Below are 22,173 nucleotides of genomic sequence, written 5' to 3'. Positions count from 1 at the left end.
GGACTGATTATGTGCTTCCTTGCGGTCTGACTCCGCTCCCGATAACGAAAGCTCCGTGAGGAGAAGACTTCTTGTTTCATCCGTTTTGTTCGCTTCTGTAGTCCCAGCGTTGAGAAGAGGGCCCAGCCCACGTAGTGGGCACTTGGGAAACGGGCGCCGAACACGTAGAAGAGTGGATAAAACATTTCCAAACCGTCAGCATTCATTTGTAAGGCGAATAAGATTCCACTGCCAGGTTGGAATCCCACCAGCCAGAGTGGGTGAATCCTAGCAAGACCGAAAAGTGAACGGCAAAATCCGAGGGGAGCCTCTTTCGGGCTTGAAATAAGAGACCCCAGGTCCGCATTGCGGTAAGACTCCACCTGTAACCCAGACACCCCCAAACTATCGCAATTCAAGTTACAAAGCAAAAGACAACAGCAGACCCTGGTTACTGGCCTGACTATCGTCCGTACACCAAATATCCATTCGTCCGCTCATGGGCTGTGGACATCGGGAGAGCAGCTGCCTGCCCTATTTCTCTAATCTGGAGGGATTTCATGGTCAGTCTGAAAATTCCCATAGTCAAGCCATGCCCTGCCTTATGGGATGGCTCCCTGCATCACAAAGCAAAATACAGTCCCTTTGCTGAATCACACGAAACCCTTTCTATCAGTGGGCATGATGACTTCATTGCATTCAAATTTTGACATGTCTACTTGGAAGTCTGCTTGTGGAAAAAAAAAATACATATATATAGATGTGAAGAAGCTACATTTTAATAAATCCCTAAGGGATTCTACAATTTATTTACTTGGCACTTTTTTAAAGCAACTGGGCAAGGTCTTCAGGTTAGAGACGCAGAGTGACTTTCTCAAGGTCATTCAAGTCAAGGGTGGCGGCAGTCGGGAGACTGAAAAAGAGGGTGCGGAGAGAAAGTTGAGATTCTACAAAGAAGCCTGCACACATCCAGCCATGCTCTAGGTCTTCATCACGACCACGGGCCAGAGGTCCTACAGAAGGAAAATACACAAAGCCCTTCCGTGCGGAAAGTGTCCATCGTAATGGTCTAGTGCAGAGTGACAATGTCTTTTGGTCGGGGGCTGAGTCAAGTCAGCTTCCAGATTTGCAGACCATACAGTCTCTGTGGCAACCACCTGACTTTGCAACGGTAGCTCAGAAGCAGCCAGGGAAAAGACGTCTACAAATGAGCTGTGGGCCAAGAACACGTTATTAGTAAAAGCAAGCAGCGCCAGATTTGGACAATGGGCCATACAGCGCCTATTCCTGAGCTGGTCTTCCAAAAGCAGGGACACCACTGGCTCCTGAAACTTGACATAGACACCGTCTCGGAATGCTATAAATGTGTGCTTGTACTTTGTGGCAGAAATGTTGGAGTTTCGCTCCCATGTTTCCAATGGGGAAACTGAGCATGAGGGCTGAATGTTCTAGAGCGTGGACCAACGCTGTCCAAGCCCTCCGGCTCAAGCTGGAAGCAGAGCACGTCCTGCCCATGTCAATACCCTTTCTGCCGCTCTGCACTCCCTCTGGGTGACCTCCCCAAGTATCTATGGACACACGTCTCAGAACGCAGACAGGAAACACGCTTCCGAAGATACTGGCCTGGGAAGGCTGTGCGAGCTTTTCCTACTGGTCTACAATGGCCAGTGTGAGCTCTATCAATCACGGAGCGTGAACAGCCAATGTTCGTGTGGGACAAAAATAGTTCCTTTTATTAACGATCACACGGGGTGCTTCTAGCCACGGAAGACGGAATATTTGGGTTTCCTCTGGGGAGGTTGAGGTTTCATTCTTTCCTGAACATTAGTGGCCAATGCAACCAGTATGCAAACGGCAAGACAGTGATGATGAATGAATCACCCCATACACATACATTTTCAAAGCAGCGGTAGAACTACTCACACATTCAACAACTAAATTAGAGGGCTCGTTCGAATACTTCGCTTTTCTTTTCCTGTCTGGACTCAGCAGTTGGGATCATTTTCCTTCCCTCATTCAAAAAACGGGAATCACCCTATAGCATCCAGACACACAGCTCATAAGCGTATGAAATGCTGCGGAGGCTACACTGCGGGCGGTGGGTTTCCAGGTACACAACAGTTTGCAGGAGTCCAACGCAGTGGAAAGGGCGCTCACACAGCCACAGGGAGTGACGTCAAGAGTCCCCGCGCCACAGCAGGGAGCTTTATGACCCCAAGGGACGTCGCTTTAGGTTTACCGACCCTGTGCACCATATGCATGCGACACCAGCCCGTGCGGGACTCTTGCACTAGGAAAACAGTGCTGTCTGCTGCTTTTCCTGGTGAATGGATCCTGTGCCCGTGACGAAACGGAGCCGAGAGATGGAGAAGGAACCTTGAACCGGGAGGGAAGTGAGTATCATCACTAAAGACGGTGTATTAGGTCAATGACAACGCAACGTGCATTTTGACATTCTTCCTTCTAGGTTCCTTTTAACGTTTGTGATTTCAGAAAGCTAAATGGATACTGACGGGTTGCAAACTTCCAAACAAATGTTGGCGGCTTTTAGCTACGAAAAAAAAAAAAGCCTATTTTCCTTTGTACCACGTAGAAAATTAGAAGTCTTTTTTCTGTCACTGTACGTTGACGTACGGAAGTCACGCTGAAAGGCAGACACACTTTGTCCCCAATTCGGCCGACTTGTAAGGAGTGTTTTGGCACAGGTATGAAGACTTAGCAATGTATAGTCACAACACTGCACAATACACACACATTCTTTCACTGGTTAGTATCGACATGATCAAGGAAAGCTGAAACACCGAGTTGGGACACAGGAAGGGGACCGGAATGCACTCATGTGGGCATTCCTTTCATGTAAGGGTCATATATTGATTTTAAACCACGACTGAAACTGTCCTAGATCCGTCTGTAACAGCAATGCTGCGGCTGTGGACTAAACCCACTGTCGACCCCCCAGAGTCCCAAATCTGCACTGCCCTATTGCTGGACACGCACAGCTCAACTTCCGTCTGCCAGCCCCTTCCCTGCGCCTTCGCCCGGCCCCGAGCGGGCTTGGGCCCCCTGCAGGACCGATGTGCCGGGAGACGGCCTGCGTGTGCTCCCGCGTCCCCACGGGAAGGAGCTGTGGTCGCCCACGGCGGCAGCCAGGAGGACAACACAGCTTTTCATCCTCTTCTTCTGTCTCGTCTTCCTTCACGTCATACCTACCCGGTTTCCCGGATTTCCTCCGAAATAAGCCACCTCCACCCAAAGCTTTCACTCGCGCGCCGTCTGGAGGAGCCCCATCGCCGCAGGAAACGTGCGCGGGTCCCATGCCTCCTACGCTTTGTTCAGTGCAAGAGCAGGAAAGCGTTTGGGGAGACCGTCCGATCGGGCGGCTCGGTAGCCAGCAGTGGCCTGGGAAGGTAATTCTCCTTTGGGAAGCGTTACCTCTTCCGGTTTCCAAAGAAAGAGACGAAAACCAGAAAGAGACATTAGGATACGGACTTACTCCTAATTTTGATTCTTAACGTTGACTTTCCTTCTTAAGTCCTGGGGGAACAGTAGTAGAAAATTTAAATAAGTAAATACAGGGATGATCCCAACCTGTATTTTGGACTTTCTGCTACCAGCAGGAATGACTGATTATCTCCATTTTATAGTCACGCCTGTCTTCATTTTTTTCTCTATTTGATTTTCCTTTTATTTTGAGAAGGGTTTACTGTAGATGGAAAAAATCTCTTCCCCTTTCCCCTGACCCAGACTTAAATCACCACGGCCGGCTCTCCAGCTAACTCAAACACCCGTACCGGTCGCACAGGCTGTTATCTGAGAAGCAATCGGTCCTTCTCAAAGCCATTGTAAGCCACTAGAGGACTCACAGAATGGTTTCAGGTCTGGGGCACGGCAGGGATCAATGGGCTTTTATGAAATGAAAATGCGCCATTTTTGGAAACAGGATGGCCTCTGGTACAGAGTTCTATTCCTGGTTCTACAAATACGCCCCGTGCCCGGACTCCCGCACATCTCCGTGTGAGCCGTGTGCTAGACGGCCGCTTTCGTGGCCTTGCCAACCGGACATGCCGGTGCAGAATTCCTAAGAGGTTCTGCTACGGGTCTGGCCAAGATGCGTCGTGGTGTGGTGGGACAAGCACAATTCTGCTCGATGGTGGAAAACTTCCCGCACGACTTGTGTAAAGAGTAGGTGACCACTCGCGAGACGGCACCGTGTCGTTCCCCACTTACTCAAGCTCATCAGCTTCCTGGGGGAAAACTGTCGAAGCGACTTTATTGGGACTTAACTTCCATTCCGTAAAACTCTCTCACATTAAATGGACAGTGCAATGACTTGCAGAATCTTCTGAGCTGGGCAGCCCAGGTCACCCCCTTCTAGAATGGTCCCACCCGCTCAGTAAGCGTCTTCGTGCGTGACTGGGGGAAAGTTATGCTAGAAGGCACGTCGTGTTTGTGCCTTCACCTCCAGAGCTGGTTCGCTCGTGCTTCTCGGCTGCAACCCTCTCCGCACGTCCCTCCGCTGAGTGCCTCTGCTCCTGAGAAGAGGCCGTCTGCAGGAGGAGCCCGAGACAGCAGTCACAGTGACCTGGAGGGGATCGCGCCCCTTCTGCATCACGGGGTCTTGCCCTCCTGCTCTCTCTTCCCCCCAGATCTCCATCTCAATCGTCAGCAGCGCGGCTCCTCCAGGAGTTTGCGACAAGGCAGCCGTACAGCCCGTCTGCGTCCTCCGCGTGTCCTGCGAGCCACGGGCGACGTCTCAGGTGCTGTCCGCTGTACCCTCCCCCACGTGTGTCCCCCGCATGGCTCACACCTGACTTCATCCAAATGGCCACCACCTTCGACCGGGAACGCTGCAGAGGCCTCTGCTGTATCCCTGATTCCGTGTCGTCTTGCCTCTTCTCTCCTGTTCACACAACAGCTGGGGAGGCCCCACTAAACGCTCAGTCACACCGTCTTCTTTGCTCAGCATCTCTCAGCGGTTCCTTGTCCCTCCCACAGCAGAACAGCTGTGCTCTCTGCAGTGGCGATGAAGACCCGACAAACCCAACACCTTCCTTCCTCTCAGGCTCCGTCTCCAGCTCCCCTGCCCCCATTCCGCTGCTCAAGGCTTCAACAAACACGGCAAGCTCCTTCCTGCCTCAGGACCTTTGCACCAACTGCTTCCAAAACCAAAAGGCTCTTCTTTCATGAGGTTTACTCCTCCCCCTCCTTTCCACAGCATCGCTTTCTCACCAAAACCTCCGTCCAGCCTCCCTAAAACTAACAACAAAATACACCCCCGCAACATCTCCTGTGTCCTGTTCTTTCTTTTTATCATGAGTTGTCGCTACCTCCCCTACCATACAGCAGTATTTTACTTATTAATCTTGCTGACTGTTTCCTCATACCCCCGATTGGCCCAAGTGTATGTGTGTGTTCCAGAAAAGCAGACACTTTTGTCCTTTTGTTCATTCCTTATCCCCTGTGCCTAGACCAGTGCCTGACACACATAAGCACTCAACAAATGTTCGTTTAATACAAAGGGAATGACACATGAGTGATGAGAAGGAGATGACTCAAACGAACTTTGTTTCTACTTTCAAGTTCCCCCAGGAAGGCATGAAGGCTCCTGGTGGGTTCTAGGAGCGGACGGCGGTAGTTCACACGTCCACGTGCAGCGGAAACGTACAGCGTGGGCTGTGCACGTAAGAGGAATGAATTTAACGGCACGATCATTCTATTTCAGTAACGCTGTCAAACACGGTTTCCCTAATGAGGCCCATTTCTCCATATGACGAGATCTGAGTAAGGTCAGGAAGGAAGAATGTGGTGCCACTTGTCAACGGTCCAGGCTGCTTCCGACAAATCCTGGAGGAAATGTCCTCATTGCCCGGACCCCTTCCATTCCCACAATTCCGTGATGTCTCTTCACGGGCAAGAGCGTAGAGCTCTCCTGTGAATTCTGCGCAGACATTTTGGGTTTGGAAAAACAGCGAGGATGAGAGTCTGGAAGGCTCGGTGTTGGGTGTGCTTGGAAAGGGAGGAAATCAAACAGAGTGTCACGGCGAATGCTGGGCTTCCCCAGCACGGTGCTGTCTCGTTCAACAGAAGCCCCTCTAAACTTGAGGGGTGCCGCTCTAGTTCTGGACCATTCAGGTGCGCAGATATACTGGAGGCATCGGGACAGCAAGGCTTTGTGACTTGCTCAGAATGGAGGCCTCTGAGGCAGCTGGCAGCCGCATGACCGACCCTGGGAACTGTCAGCGGGGCTCTGCCCAGATCCCCCTCAAAGTCTTCCGCATCTGTCTCCAAAGGCCAGCAGCGGCTTCTGTCTGTTGTCCGTTTCTGCAGCCGTGACCTGAAAACACGGCACCAGGCAACCAAACAGATGGGAACCCATTTGACCACAACATGCCTGCATCGCATCTAAACCCTGAAACCAAGGCAAAGAGTTTTCGGGCCTCTGACAGAGCCTCACCTCTGAACCCACTGCTGTGATTTTTTCCCTTGCCTCTCTAAGTTGTCAGACCAATTGGGCACACGATTTCAAACAAGGATTGACGTCTCTGGTGGCACTTTCAGATTTGCTCCGTGAGTTTGCGTCTGTGGAGGGGAAAAAATGCACCTTTCCTTTCCTAAAAGATCTTTTCAGAAAAGAGTTAAAAGTGTACAACGTGAGGTGTAATAATAGAATCCAAATATTAAATGGCTTCTGTCGCAAGCTTTCCACTTCCGAGGCCAGCGATGTCATCGACAAAGGGTTGCAAAATGACATAGAAAGGCGGCAAGAGACAGGGCAGGTGAGAGCAGAAAGTTCCGACCGTCCCGTGATGAAAGACACGGGACGGAGGAGACACGTCTTACATCGTTCACTAACATCACAAGCGTTTTGTCTGAAATCCACCTCAACCACTTTCCACGGAGGAGGAGCACGGTGGGGGGGTCCGGGAAGGGGCTCACTAGCCCCACGCCGCGACCTGGGATGCTACAGCAGACGTAGTGCACAGAGAGGACGCACAGCCCACAGCCGGAGAGAAAGCACGCATGGAGGCACGATCTGTACCGAGTCCTGGGACGTCCTTCCCCCGCACCCACGAAACTCACCCACCTGACAGACGGGTCACAGCTTTCGTATTAGCCGGATTGCAGAGGCTTTCCCAACAGCAACGAGATAAGAACGGAACAATATTACAGCAATGGCACAGGGACTCCGGGTTTAAACTCTGGATGTTAAGAAGCTTAACAGACTAATTCACACTTGGGGCAACCACTGTTTCAAGAAGAACCACCTGTCGACCAACCGTACAGACAGCACAGCTCTGCACCCAGGGGTGTCCGGCAGGAAGGTGAGCCTGGGGTCCGCGGGGCGAGACTGACCTTTGGAGGAGCGGAAGTGTTTGCTGGGGGCCGTGAAGCCTCGGGTCCCGTGCACGTTGACAGCTGCCACTCGGAACTGGTACCACCGTCCGGGTCGAATGTCGGTCAGCTGGACCCGCTCGTCGGTGGTCTGCAGAGAAACATCGCAGAGCACAGTCAGCCGTCTTACCCAGACGGGTCAGTCGGGTGGGCCTTAAAAGAACCCCATGGTCTCAGCCCACGCAAGGTCGCCCTGAGCTCCCTGTGCCTTTGGGGTAAGTGCAGTCATTGTGCTCCCTTACGAGAAGAGCTGGGGGGGCAGGGAATTTCTAGGGCATTTCAGGTGTTTAACTCCACTGCTAGGAAGCTCACCCCAAAGACTTAAAGATCTCTGGAGCCCACGTTATGAATGTGCCTGGGCTGCTTATGACTGGTGACTTCACATAGCTTTAAACCCGCGAGGGGTTTCGTCTCAGTTACGCCTCTGAGCGGATACATGCGTGAGCTACTCCTTGTATGGTAGGCAGGAGGAGGAAACCATCTTCCGGTTACAGAAAGAAAATGCCTCTTGAACGTGCTTGCTAACGACCGTCCTGGAAGTCAGGAGGAGGACCCACACGCGTTAAAGGACGCTGACCATTTGCAGTAGTACGTTGCACCCCAAGCCTTTCCTCCTGGTTTGAGTAAATGGGTAAGAGTGCAAGGGCCTGGTCGTGGTCCTCTAAGGGACGTGTGCGGAGATCTCTCCGTCCGAGACAACGTTGACAGGAAAATACCGGACACCGGGGACGGTGCCTCGTTGGCTGCCTCTCCTGCTGGAGTCGCGAGGCTGACTCAGCCCGTGCTCCGGGGACGGGCACGGGCAAGTGAGACTGAACGGAAACCCTCCCAAAGGCGCCCAGGACGTCAAAGGCCGACGTGAGCCAGCGAAAATAATGAACGTGATTCAAGACCCTCCCTCTCTGCAGAGCAGCAGGGAAAAAGGAGCTGATCTCATGGTGAGTGGCTGTCATAAATCTTGAAACAATCTGGAAAACTTACAAGTGAGATTGTACCATTAAGGAAGCACACCACGTAAATCAGAGACTTTGAGGCCGTTTGCCAGACATCTTCAGGTTTTTGGAAGGCACACTTTTTTTTTTTTTTTAACAGAATACTAATGAAATACAATCACTAAATTTATTTGACCAGGTTTCTTTTTTTTTTTTTTCCCCACTAATTTTTTTTTTGTACCTCGAATTGCTCATTTCCTTTGGAGTCTGTAAATCATTTTCATGTGTCTCCTCTCTGAGACACGACTATTCGTAAAGCACTGAAGTCCTCCTGCAACACCTGCGTCCTGAAATTTATTTTGTGTTTCCTGAGAAGACCAACAGGAGTCTGCCAGCACGAAGCCCGGCCCCCCGCCCGGTCAGGGTCTCTGCCCGCAGACACACGTGGAGACACACACTGAGGGCACGAGGCCGCGCGTATCATGGAGAATCTGCTCTTTCTCTAAAACCCTGTGGGTTTCTTGCAGCTCGTAGTCCACAAGGCGAGGAGCGGCTGGTCGTGTCTGCCCAGACCTGTGCGACACTTGTCACACTCTGTGCTGCTCACATCCTTGTGCGGAACAGAGGCCTCCGTGTAGGACAACCAGAATCGCTTAGGCGATCCGGTGTCACACGACCGTGCCCCAGGGCCGGCGCATTTCTCTTCTTCGGGTGGGTTTTACATTTATCTCAAGGAAATACCCTTCTGGGAGGAAATCAGTGGGGCCCCTCACAGAACTATCTCCCTGGCACACGTCTTTCAAGCAAAGGAAGCCACGAGTCAAGTTCCAGCTGCGCCGGCGTCTCCCTCCGGAGCGCATCCTGCCTTCTGCAGACACGCGGGCCAGGACGTCCACGCCCGCGTCATTTGGGCAGGCGGCCTCTTCCGGCGGAGGCAACGCTGGCTGCGCGTCAAGGCTGTGTGGGTGTGCGGTGGGCATGACGTCAAGGACGGGGGTCCCACTTACCTGGGCCACCGTCTCCCACTGCGTGGCGTCGTCTTCGCTGGGATGGATTCCATAATTCCACCTCCTTTGCACTACGTAGATCACGGGCTCGATGGAAATGTTGAATTTCGAGGACCACTTGACCTCCAGCTGTCCAGACTGTAGTTCTGTAAATCGCAACTCTTTTCTGGGCTTCAGGGGGACCCCTGAAACAGAAGCACGGCCATTAGAACAATCAGCGTGGGATGCCAGGGCAGGTCACGCGGAGGAAGAAAAGCTCTAGAAAAGGCCAATCTCATGTCAGGACCACAGATCCCCAATTTCCCTCCAGAAAAGTGGCTCGTCCCTGCCAGGGCAAGGTCAGCCCCCACCGCCTTCCAAGCACATCAGCTCCTTTGCTTTTAGCTTTCCCTGTTTCTAAAGAGGCTCTACATCGGGTCATGGTTTGGAACAAGAATATTTTTTTTCCCCAATCATCTTGAGAGCAATTCTATTACAAGCATTCTTTGGAATAAACAATGTTACGCAGTTACGTGACTGGAGGTTAACTAGGAATTCACAGGAGGACACAGTCAGGCAGCTCTGAGGACCCTGTCCCCATTCGACACGCGCTGTGTCTACGGGGAGCATCTAACGTCATCGTAACGGGCCTCCCCGGGTTGCTCACCTCTCCTGCCTCAGAAAGTTTGCCTTTTAAGGGAAAAAAATCATAAGGCTACATGCTCTCCTGCAGTCAGACCTTACAAGAATGATTTCCAAAGCACGGATTTTTTTCATTCCCCAACTGATTGAGAGACTGACTCCTATAGACTTTAGGGTTTAAATCTGGAAAATGATAAAATTTGTGCTGTTTGGTTGTGGCACGAGGGACCGCCTTGCTTTAGACGTCCTTCACGGTGTCTCATGTGAAAGTAGTTCATCGTCCTGATCTTCTCCCCCTACGGTGCAGGCCAGTGGCCTGGCGACAGACAGCCCTAAGAACCAGCATCCGAAATCACGGCCATTATGGAAAGGGAAATTTAAAACAGAGTTCTACACGCGTGTGGATGGAGAGCAGATGGATTAGGTAGAGGCCATGGTATCATGAAGCCTGGGGCCATCAGAACCCGCAACGCCAGCCGCCGCTAATACCCATTCCTCCTGACGATGCGCGGCATCTCTGCCCGACGCACTGACTACTCACTTGCACACGGCCTTTGACCACGCTCTACTGCTGAACAATGTGCAAAATCAAAATGTAGACACGATCGGACGTCGGTTAGTGATGTCACTGAGGGTCAACTCTGATTTCCGCCTGAGTCTTCATCACGCCAAGTCTTGTCTGGGGGAGATTCTCAAGCCCTTACACATGTAGGTGGGGGAAGCTGCGGGATTTTAAAATGGCAGCAAATAAATCTGGTCAGAGGCCAGTGAGGTCTACACAATTCTTTCTAGAAGACGCTCTCCTCGCCACACTGCACTGTTTTGATTTGCTGATGGGTCGTGCCTCTACTTGGTCCTTTCCTAGAACGCTGCTGCTTCAAGGAACCGTCCCTGTGAGTCTGTGCTGAGGGGGAAGGGTCAATGGTCTACATTTGGGACATCGAGTAACTGAGTCTGGGAAAATGAAGTCACCAGGAGCCATGACCTGGTCTCGGGTTTCTCTCCGAGTTTCCTGTTGCCTTCTACATTTTGAATTAGGAAGAGCCACTCCGAAAAGTAGAGAGGAGAGGCAGTTGTCACAGCTCTATACATCCTTGAGAGATTCCGATCCCAATGTCTTTGATGACCCTGCTTGGCGTGGAATGGGTCTCCCTTTTTGCCATGGCGTGAGGGTTCTTCTAAGTTCGAGTCATAAACTTTTCTTCGCAGGGTACAGCCTTACATGAGGACCCGTTTACTCTCACGCCTGGAGTAGTTCTGCTAAGCAAGGGGTTCTCAGGTCTGTCCCCAGCGCCCACCGACGCCGCAGGCCGCACTGCCGAAAGGACTTCTCCACGCAAATCCAGACTGAAGTGGCCGTCCTGCGGATGTCCCCTCCCCTGGTGAAATCTTCACGACCGCTCCATGCTTGTGGATAGCTAAGAGACCTTCCGACTCGCTCCTGGACCCCCGGCATCTCTTTGCTGGCCTGCAGACAGCGGTTCCGGGCAGCCTCACACCCCATGTTCCGACAGGCTCATCTTTTTCTCTAGCTCCCTCTTCACGGACGTGCACCCCGTTTCCTGTGGGATGAACACTTGTCACGTCCCGCGTATCTCATCAGACCACCTTTATGACCGACCACCGGAGATCTTTGCACTCAGGTACATGGCACGTGTGTGTCACACAACCTGCTTTTAAACCCCCTTTTCTAGAAACCCAATGCCAGGTACTTCTGGCTAATGCTAGCTGTTTTCAGTCCGAAATGGCTTTCCCCCTACTTTCTGACTACAGACACGTGACCACGTCCAGGTTCAGACTGACGGCCACTGCTCAGAGCTACATACCCCAAACCTCCCACAGTGGAAATCAACTGTGCATTCTCCTGCCCCCTCTTCGAACCTTAGCCTGTAACTGCTCAAATGTGCGTCGAGCCGCCTCTTACAGCAGAAGCTCCTTGGACGGTATCGGTCCTCCCCAGGAAGCACGGGGTCGCAGCCCTCAAGGAACAGGTCTCCTTCCTTCCCAGGCCTCACAGTGGCCCAGGAGAGCACATGTTGCGAGAGCACATGCTCAGGAAATGTCTGCTGAAGTACTACAGCCTAATCCACCGTCCCACTCCGTACTCGAGAACATATCTGCGGAAGTAAGAGGGTACAGAAACACTGACCCAATCTCTGCCCCAGTGGTCACGCCCTCCCCGCGGGCGGGCACTCGCCTTAGGGACAGGAGAACACTTAGCACAGGTACGCGCTTACTCTTACATTTTTAAAAAGCAAATACTAAATAATAATACGATAAAACTCCATTTGTAAGTTTACAAGATGGAATCAATAGTTTTATTTGCATCGTCAGAATTTTCCTAGTTTTTTTTTAAAGAAAGACCAATTCCTGACAATTCCTAATAGGATGGAAATCTCAACGTATGCTCACGAGTTTTCATCCAGACGTAGCTCTCTAAAGACTTAGATGGAGCAAAACAGGTACCGGGGCACCTGGGTGGCTCAGTCGGTTAAGCAGCTGCCTTCAGCTCAGGTTATGATCTCAGGGTCCTGGGATCGAGTCTCACATCCACCTCCCTGCTCACTGCACTGGAAAGCCTGCTTCTCCCTCTCCCGCCTCTCTGCCTACTTATGCGCGCTCTTTCTCTGTCAAATAAATAAATCAAATCTTAAGAAAAAAAGGATAGAAGATACCAAAGTTTGCTCCGAGGGAAGAAAAACCAATCTCAACAAAACGATTGCTTTGTGTCGCGTCTGCCTTCCAGGAGGGACCTAGACACGCTGTCTACCGAGGGCGTATCTGGAGAGAGCACGGCTTCGGAGAACGCTTCGTGATTCACGGGGTTTCTCTGTGCACAGTAAAGAGAAGATGGCTGGTCCGTTCTCTAAAGTCATCGAGCACATTCTCTGAGATTTCCAGTGCCCGCTTCTCCTTGGCTCTCCTGGGCGGAATCCCCTTGTGTAAATCCAGCCCCCAGAAATGCTTGTGCCGCTGAAGTACCCTGAACTCAGCAGCAGCAGAGTGAGCCTCGGAACCCCTTGCTACCACAAAGGTTGAATCCTGAACATCTTCAACTACCGAGAGCCTTAATGGAACAGGATGAGCATCACAGAGATGTCAGTTCGCACTTCTTCCTTTAACAACCTCTTCAGTTATTATGTACAACAATCTTACGATTTGCATGTTATTATGTGCAACAGTCTTACGATTTGCATGTTGAGAAATGGTCCATCTGCTTTGCATCAGGGTCAGCTGGCTGCGTTGATTAGAAGTAAGTCCAGCGCTCGGCTGTAATTGTGAGCAGATGGGGCTTGGCCCCCCCAGCCCCCGGGACCCCCAGCCCCCACTGCCAGGCCTTCTGCACAGAGCTGGGAGCTCACCCAGCACCCCAGTTGCATAACCAGATGTGCAGAACCCACAGCTCCTGGGTGCGTTCTTTCTCATGGAAATGACTAGACTTTTTGTTCTGGGAGTTATTTTGGAACAAAGGAGTCATCTGAAATTCACGCTGTTCTGTCAAAAATGGGATCCTATAACATCCCGCAATACGTGGCAATATGGGTGCATGGTCTACACCTTCACAAGGACTGTGGTGAAAGTCGGTGATTTTAGAAATCTGGAAAAATACAGTGATAGAAAAGTCGATGATCAGAATCAGCAGTTGTAAATCATGAGATCTGATTATTCCCATAAAAATGTTTGTCAGGGGGCACCTGGGTGACTCAGTGGGTTAAGCCTCTGCCTTCGGTTCAGGTCATAATCTCAGGGTCCTGGGATAGAGCCCTACATCGGGCTCTCTGCTCAGCGGGGAGCCTGCTTCCTCCTCTCTCTCTGTCGGCCTCTCTGCCTACTTGTGATCTCTCTCTCTGTGTCAAACAGATAAATAAAATCTATTTTAAAAAAAAAAACGTTTGTCCTAAGTCTAAATGCTATGCAAATGTAGCAAGACACAGCGTTCCAATGACTCAATAATTAAGCACCAGTCACTGTCTCTGCTAGAGGCCATCAGTTCTCTGGGATTTGTGTTCCTATCCCAATAAGGTACTGGGTCACTGTAGGCAAAATGCTTAAAAAAACAAAAAACAAAAAACAAAAAAACCAGATTTCTGAGTAGTGGGATGAGTTCATGTCTAGAGACCTAAAGTTTCAATATTTCAAATATGAAGTTATTCACACAAATATTATGTCTACAACATGATCAGATTTTCCAGTTCATTTGGAGACCAACTGATAGGGGATTCGTTTTGGTCTACGCACAGTATAGGGAGGAAGGGAGAGAGAGAGATGAGAGAGAGCCACAGATGAGTCTCGGTCTTCACCTGCGGAAAACAGGTGCAGCTTCTCTCTTGCCCTACCCTATCTAAGCAAGTGCCTTGGCCGGGGTCAGGAGAAACAGAAGTCTGGGCCGTAAAATAATGCGTTGTCTTCGGGACGGAGGAGAGTTGACTGCGAACCAGCCCTCCAGCAGGCCAGGGGAGCGTCAAAGGGAACACAAGCGTCCGGACAAGCATCGTTCTCTGTCCTACGCCTGCGGAGAAGCAGCCTCTTAAACTTCCCGCAATGACGCTGAGTCCCCACGTCGCCGGGAGCTGGCAACTCGGGTGGCTTTTACCCAGGCTGCCGTTCACACGTCTTGCAGGAAGCTGCGAATGATTTTACTTGAAGTCCGAAGTGAAAACTGCGCTGCGTTCCTTTGTTTTAAACTCGGACACCGAGGACGGTTCACTTAGGGGCGTCAGGTATGGACAATTGTTGCAGCATAAACCAAATTAAATGCTCCAACAGGATGCATTCCGTGGAACGTCTTTTCTAAATAGGCCTAGTTTTTAAAAGCTAAGTTTGGGACATCTGGGAGGCCCAGTTGGTTGGGTGTGATGTCAGTTCAGGTCATGATCTCAGGGTCGTGAGATCCAGCCCTGCGTGGGGCCCTGTGCTCAGTGTGGAGTCTGCTTAGAGCTGTCTCTCCCACTCCCTCGGCCCGTTCCTGCCACCCTCCTCTCTCTCTCAAATAAATAAATACTTTTTTTAAAAAAAGCTCAAGGACATAGATCGGGTACGTTCGCCATCTTCCATACACAAACACAGGAGGTCTAACACGAAGCTTGTGTTTCTGTATTCTGTAAAAATTTTAACTAACCCAATAGGCAATACAAGAAAAAACAGGATGGGGGTGGGCACATACCAATTTATTGCAAAATTATCTGGGCCCAAACGAGCGTTGCATGCATGGCCACCTTGGTGAGGACGTACCTGATCTACGTAACCACTGACACGTGAGTGATTTTATCAGGATAAAGTAGTCGACACGAATTCATCTTTTGATTGACCTATACTATAGCAAATCCATGATTTAGGGTCCAATAGAACCGTTGGATAGGCTCAAAATGAAAACAGGAGGAGAGTGGGCCCAGCTGGGAGCCGGAGACACACGTATTCCTGCTCCCAACAACCAAATCACCCGAGCAACGGCTTGTAACCTCAGCCTCAGCCCTCGTGGCCTGGGAGTAGGACCCAGTCATCCCCACCGGGGACAGGGCGCTCCTTCCTAACGAAAAAGGTGGCACAGGCCTCGCAGGAGCAGAGAGAGGAGGGCTAGCGGATCTCCCAGGGGTGGCTCAGGGCAGTGACAGGGGAAGGCACGGGCTAGGTCAGTGACGGCCGGTCCTCCGCAGAGTGCTCAGAGGGACGTGTGTGCACACCGGCCAGCTGGGGAAGCATGTTTGTCCCTGTAAGGCCAAGGCCTGGGTCCAGAAGGACCCTCTCCTTGAGAGACACGAGCCATCACTGCCACAGCCCTCTCCTGAGAGTGAGCACACAGTGTGAGTCCTGGGCAGGACCGTGAGGGGACGCTGCCGGGGGTTCGTGACCTGCGACGTGGCCGTGAGCATCACGCAGGCTCACACACGCCTAACCAGGGACACTGTCTGACGCCGCCCGGACACGGAGACCAGCCTTCCTGCAGGGACTGCCCCACAGGGCAAGGGGGAGACATCACCGCAGACCTATATATATGCATTTTCAAGACACCAGTGCTATTACGCAAGGCTCACTACCCAAAAGGCATCGTCAGGACAATGTCAGGTCTGTTTGTTCTACTTCTAGTCAGTTCTCCATGAACGGCCTGTCTCCGCAAAGAACCTAAGTTAAGAGCTACTCTATAGGACAGGGACTTCAGGGCTTAAAAAAAAAAAATCACTATTTAGCTAAGTGGAGGTTTAAATTGCAAGTCTCTTAATAATTATTCATTGATGCAGGCCCTTTGTAGAATATCTCCCTTATTCCTAATGAACCAGACTTACCTGAAATTCATACTGACTCTTCAGCACTTTTAAATAAAAAGCATCTTTTAATTTATACTGCCTCTTTACAACACTAAGGGTTTTACCAATGCCTTTTCAACAATCCTTCTAAAAGCATCCTATTTTTATGGTAAATGCTAAACATACTAAATGATCTGTAATAACAGAAAGGGCTTCCTAATAATAGACTTAAGAAAACTTAAAAGGGGCTCGGTTTTGCAAAAGTGATTTTACGTCGTTTATAGTGAGAGGCGTGAACACGATGAAACTTCAAATCCGTTAAAGAAACATCACCCGGCAAGAAGGGGAAAGCGGCAGATCCTTTGAACTGGAGACACCATCCTTGAGCCAGGTGTCCCCAGCTCTTGTGCAGAAACCAGGAAAACTGGACGGACTACCCAGGTTTGAGACGAGACTAATTCCTAAGGGAGCGCCTGAGGGCAAGGGCAGGGACGGGCGCGTTCTGGGAGACGGGAGGCATTGCGCCAGTGAGAGCAGACGTCGGACGCCAGCCAGCACGTGATTCAACGCGGGCCTCGCTGCGCCCATGCGGTTTCACGGTTTAAAATAACCGACCTGTATGTGGACATCATGTATGTTTGCTGAGAGTCAGAGAGAGGAGGAGAAAGTCCCTCTTGGTACTTGCCGTGAACGGCGCCCAGTGATGAATTCTATTGGACTCTTCATACGAGATGCCAAAAAGCAGCAACATGTTGTGTCCTGGGATATTCTGAGCGTACCCAAAACGGGCCAGAGCACAACAGACGCCGTTTGGCTTAAAAGAACGGGGTCGCCGTTACCGGCAGAGGCAAGTGTCGCTTAGCACCAGAGTTAAGTGCTCTGGAAACTGCCTAGGAACGTCAACTGTAACGTCTGCTCAATGGTTGGGTAGACGGAGTCCCCATCTTGGAAAGAGAGCGATTCCTCCATCTGGGCTCGCAAGACACTAACCAACCGCAGTATGGAAAGTCCACGCAGTGACCCTGCTGGCTTTGCATGGAGCCAACAGGAAAACCACGACACCCACGCCTTTGCATGAGTTTTCCAGGGTGCTTCTACTTCCCAGGGATTTCTGTCGATTTGCTCCTGTGTCCCCAGGGCTGCTTACCTGACTTACTCTTCGTGGACCAAAGGACCGGTACTGGACTGAAGTTTGCTTCCTACATGGCCCACTGAATAAGACTGACCTGTTCTGCCCGGGAAGGAGTTCCCCGGGGCTGATCGGGCGGATCCACTAACACTGGCAGATGGTCTGCGTGGCGCAAAGGGCATTTTCTGATCGTTCCTCTTCTCTTGCAATGGTGCCTTTCTGGACTGACCCCCATCCCATCCCCACGCACACTCACCCCCATCTCTGGCCCTTTCCCCGTGCATGCATCGCTTGCCCCCCGTGAGTTAATGACATTCCCTTCACGTGGGCTCTGCCCCTTACCTTTGTACAGGGTCTTGGGCACCTGGCAGGTGTGTCCACACCCGTTCGAACAACATTTCTTCACCCCGGAGCACTCCCTGTCGGCTTCGCAGCTCTCCACGCAGGCGGCGGCGAACCCGCTGGCCTTCTCAGGGGCCGGGCAGTCCCCCTGCTTCACCGACAGGACGTACTTGAGGAACTCACAGCTCGTCAAGCATTCGTAGTTCTTCTTGGGGAACAGAGGCTGATGACAGAAGAGGAAAAATTCTCTTTTTTAAGGATTTTATTTTTTTTTTTTACTCAACCTCCACACCAAATGTGGAGCTCCGAATGTGCAGCCCCAGGATCAAGAGTCACACGTTCTCCCGACGGAGCCAGCCGGGAGCCCCGTGAAGGAAAGTTCTCTTATTGAAGACACAGGACGCCCGATTCCCAAGACATCAGAAAGGAAGGTGAGAATTCTTATTTGGTGAAAATGTCCTTGGAATTTCTAACAAAATAAACGATTTGTTTTCTTTCCTCCCTAAAGAAGTAATATCTTAGGCTAATCTCGGAAAGGAATCCAGCCCGCGGGTGGTAATTTTGTACACACCGGACAGATACTCAGGGACATGCACGGGAGTGCTCAGAGCTCACACAGCTGGTCGTATTCGTAAAGCATCTCGGAACCATCGAGGGCCCCTCTGGGACTACAGAACGCACACGCGGACTGTCATTCTCTACGGAGTCACTTGTTCCGTGTGGTCAACGGTAATCACGAGCCCTTTGCTGTGTGTCTCCCGAAACGGGGCGGTTCTCACAGCAGTGACGCCGGCTGCCGTCTTGTCAAAAGCTGCTCTAAGCCTCCGTTTCCTGAACCGGTTTTAGTAATATCCGGCTTCTACTCTGCACCCGGGACCTCGTATCGTGATGGAATTACCGGTCAGGGACGCCGTGGGACAATGTAGGTCAGGGTTACGTGTGGGACACAGCCCGGTTCTGGAGAGCATCTGGCCAACGGCATTTCAGGGCTGCCCAGAATCAATCACACACTCGGGATGACAAGGATTCCCCGATTTTTTGAGAGACTCACACTAAGGAAAAAGCGCGAGGAGTGGCAAGAACCCGTGACCAAATGTAGCCTTCTCCTTCGGAAAAACGGTTCAGGACAGCATTCAGTGACCGCTCAAACATGAGAAGCAATCAGGGCTTCTTTCTGCCATTCCCGTGGGAGCTTCTGAGGGTCCCTAAAAGGAGCCCCACCCCCAAGGACAGAGGCCTCCCACGGTGGCCCTCCTGTTGCTGATGGATGGTGGCTGACCATCAGGCATCACGATCACCCTAACTTTCAGCCTACCCCTCCTCCTGCCCTGATAGCTCACCGGGACCCCAGTGAGGCCGGGCTCTGCTGGCCGTGACAGCTCAGACCCCCCAAGCAGTGCAAACAGCGGCATCGGCGCTCCAGGGAAGGCCTGTGCTTTCTCCACACAGGGAGCAGGCTATCCTCGAGGAGGGCACATCGTTTGCGATCAGATGTCAAATCCGAATCGGGGATGTAAGAAATTGAGATGGTAGCACAGGCGAGCGCACGCCAGGGGTAGAAGGTGAGCACTGCGGGGCTACGTGCCAGCCGGCTGCTCCCATCGATGACTTCCTGGGACTCGGGACTGGGAGCGCCTGGTCACACCTGGGAAACACCTGCGTGACGCCCGGTAACACCTGCTGCCGGCGGACTGCGGCTCTCTGCCATCTGGGGACACCTGGTAAGGCCGGCCGGCCACAGCCCGCGACGCCTCACCGTTGGAAGTCTGACCTCCAGCCAGATACGTCATCCCCAGGGAGGCCGGCAGGGGGACTGTCAGCCAGAGAGGGTCTCACGCAGTGGGAGACCTATGTTAACAAGGGGTTAAAAGGAAAGGAAAACCCTCCCCATCGCCCAACTCCCTGATATAAGGGAGGAGACAAAGGAAGGTCTCTGACTCACTTCAAGGTAGAGGGTTAGTTAGAGGCTGCTATTTGGCATGTTGATGGTGACCAGAAATCTCCTTGAAAAGCCCAAGCGTGGTAACTTCAGCTCGAGGACCTATGTCCGGAGCCCCGGCTAACCCCGTCGCCAACGCAAAATGCTCCACTGTGCTTCTCCTGCCTCCTTCCCCCAAATGATGCTGCACCAAATCTGCCTATGGGGGTGCCTGGGGGGGCTCAGAGAGTAAGCATCCAGCTCTTGCTTGCGGCTCAGGTCCCGGTCTCAGGGTCCTGGGATGGAGCCCGGGGTTGGACTCTGAGCTCAGCGGGGAGTCTGCTTGAAGATCCTCTGCCTCTGCCTCTGCCCCTCCCCCTGCTGCTGTACCATCTCTCTCCCTAAAGTAAATAAATCTAAGAAATAAAAATTAAAAGTCTGTATATGAGTTATGATGGTAAATGCTACACCATGTGCATTTTAACGGAATTAAACGAAAATCTACATCAGAGCGAGAAACATGTGCATCCCGTGCCAGACACGGATGCTCCCTGATAGACACGGGGTCCTTCTGAAAGTGTCAGTTTAATGTTCCTGAGGAGCCAACTCCGTGTGACCATTAAATACGAGGGAAGGGCGCACACTCTAACACAAGGTGGAAAAACTGGAAACGCTACCTAGAAAAAGTGCAACCCCAACGTTTAAACGTCCGCAATCGCGGACATCAAATAAATTATTCACCCTCGGTCAAAAGAGGGTCTCGATCTAAGAACTTCCCAGGTACAACTTACAAGGAAGGTCACGGTTTCAGGACGGACACTTCAGTCACACATCTGTAGCCAGTTAATTTTTTAAACACTTCGGTAACACAAAAGCATCACTTCGGTAACACAAAAGCTCGTCTCCCTTGGTCGATTGCACAGCTCATTTTTCTGGGAGCGGCTAGATGTGCGCTCCTTTGCTTGCTTTTGAATCTGTCCGTGTAGGTCCAACCCAAACTTGGGAGTCCAAGCAGGGTGTGAGGGACCTGCAGCCGGAATGACGGCGGTTTGCCAGTCCTCCTGCTCCACCAGAAGGCACACGGGACCCGGTGCTGCAAGGACTTAGTTACCAGAATTACTTGGCCCGCACGGGCTGAAATTTCCAAGTAGAAATAATTTCATTAAACCTGGCAAGTGTTGACCGCTCGCTCACTAGGAAGTCACCGGGACTGAGTCTGTGCCATGGGATAATCAAATCAGCTCCCTTCCAGCGTCCCATGTGAACGCAGGGTCGGACTCGCCATTCAGGTAACAAAGCGCGGGGCCGCCTGCCCCTGCTACTCGAATGACCTGTGTGCCGAAGCCACGCCCTTGAACCCTGAGCGGCGGAACGCAGAGACCGTGTCTCCTCACCTTAATAATAATTTACTGACGTAACCACACATTACATGTTTATCAAAATAATTATAAAAAAATAATAATTTCCTGACGGAGCTAATGGGGCAGAATGAGAAACAAAAACAGCCGCCGACCCAAATGGGAAACACTGGATCCCGATGAACCCAAGGAGGGTCGTAAGGAGCGCGACGGTTCAGATGTCCCGGTGGATGTGAGAGGTGTTGTGTACGTTTATTCAACAGCCCTCCTTTTGGGGATGGCTTCGAAAATGTGGACGTGTGGGGGGGGGTGTGGGGGTGGTGGTGTGTGTGTGTGTGATTGTTTCGAGAACCATGGAAACAAATGTGGGAAGAAAAAAAGTTCATCTTTGCACTGGAGCTTTCGAGACTGACCCATGAGCCTGCAAGAGCACAGACAGCGTTATGAATATTACATGAGGCGGTGCACAAAGGACCGAGCTCTGTTTTGCGGAGCCGGCCCACAATGGGAGCTCCACAGCACTGGGGTCATGGCTGTCTCCTTTCTTTTCCCATGCTACACGTTTACTGTCGAACATTTCCAAATTCTTCTGTGATTCTGACCAAAACGTCTGAAGATCCACAGATGGAAAGCTGGCCTGCTTCCTCTGCAGTGACCATCCACACGTTTCCAGCGCGCTGCTGCCCAGTCAGCACGGAAACCGGCACGCCTGTTCTGCTGTTTATGTTGGTGGAAGGCAAATCTGGAGGCTCTCTATCTGTTACCTTGGATCGGTATCTTGGATTAGGCTGAAAAACCATTAATGGTCTGACATAAACTGGAGAATGTGTGGTTTCCCTACGCAGGTCTCTCACAATGCCTTCGAGCGTAGCTTACTGGGAATGTTCTCGTTGAACAGAATCAGGACCGAGATGAGTGCAAGTCAGGAAAAATGATGTGTGGGTATTAATACTCTAGATCTAAAGACAATGTGTCAATTGCTCTACGAATGGCCAGTTTAAGTCCTGGGGAACAAAGGTCATTCGGTGTCAGTGAAGACACTTCTGACCAGTAAGCACCTTCTATGTCTTGTGATATTCCGAGTTAATTATTGGTAGACCTGGCAAGAGGGATGTGAAAAATAGGAAACGGGCGAGTAATCCAAATCACGAGGACTAGGATGGCCATCAGCTCCATGGTGAATGAGAGCAGATGCAAAATGTTGTACTACTTCTTTATAAAAATATATCCAGCCGTTGAGGCAAACTATTCAT

The 22,173-nt window shown here is 51.4% G+C and overlaps 1 protein-coding gene across 1 annotated transcript in view; it reads right to left on the bottom strand.

Annotated features, from left to right (window-relative positions):
* The window catches only part of ANOS1 (anosmin 1), a 174,627-nt gene that overhangs the window by 40,317 nt on the left and 112,137 nt on the right, over window positions 1-22,173 (bottom strand). Inside the window, exons 4-6 of the mRNA XM_059385998.1 lie at window positions 17,645-17,867; window positions 9,311-9,495; window positions 7,333-7,462 (exon numbers count right to left, since the gene is read on the bottom strand). Of these exons, the coding sequence (XP_059241981.1) occupies window positions 7,333-7,462; window positions 9,311-9,495; window positions 17,645-17,867 (538 nt within the window). The remainder of the gene's footprint in view (window positions 1-7,332; window positions 7,463-9,310; window positions 9,496-17,644; window positions 17,868-22,173) is intronic.

The sequence above is a fragment of the Mustela nigripes genome, chromosome X (assembly GCF_022355385.1).
Source record: "Mustela nigripes isolate SB6536 chromosome X, MUSNIG.SB6536, whole genome shotgun sequence".
Lineage (NCBI taxonomy): Eukaryota > Metazoa > Chordata > Mammalia > Carnivora > Mustelidae > Mustela > Mustela nigripes.
Note: the sequence above shows the minus strand (reverse complement) of the source record. Positions and strands in the feature narration are given on the sequence as shown.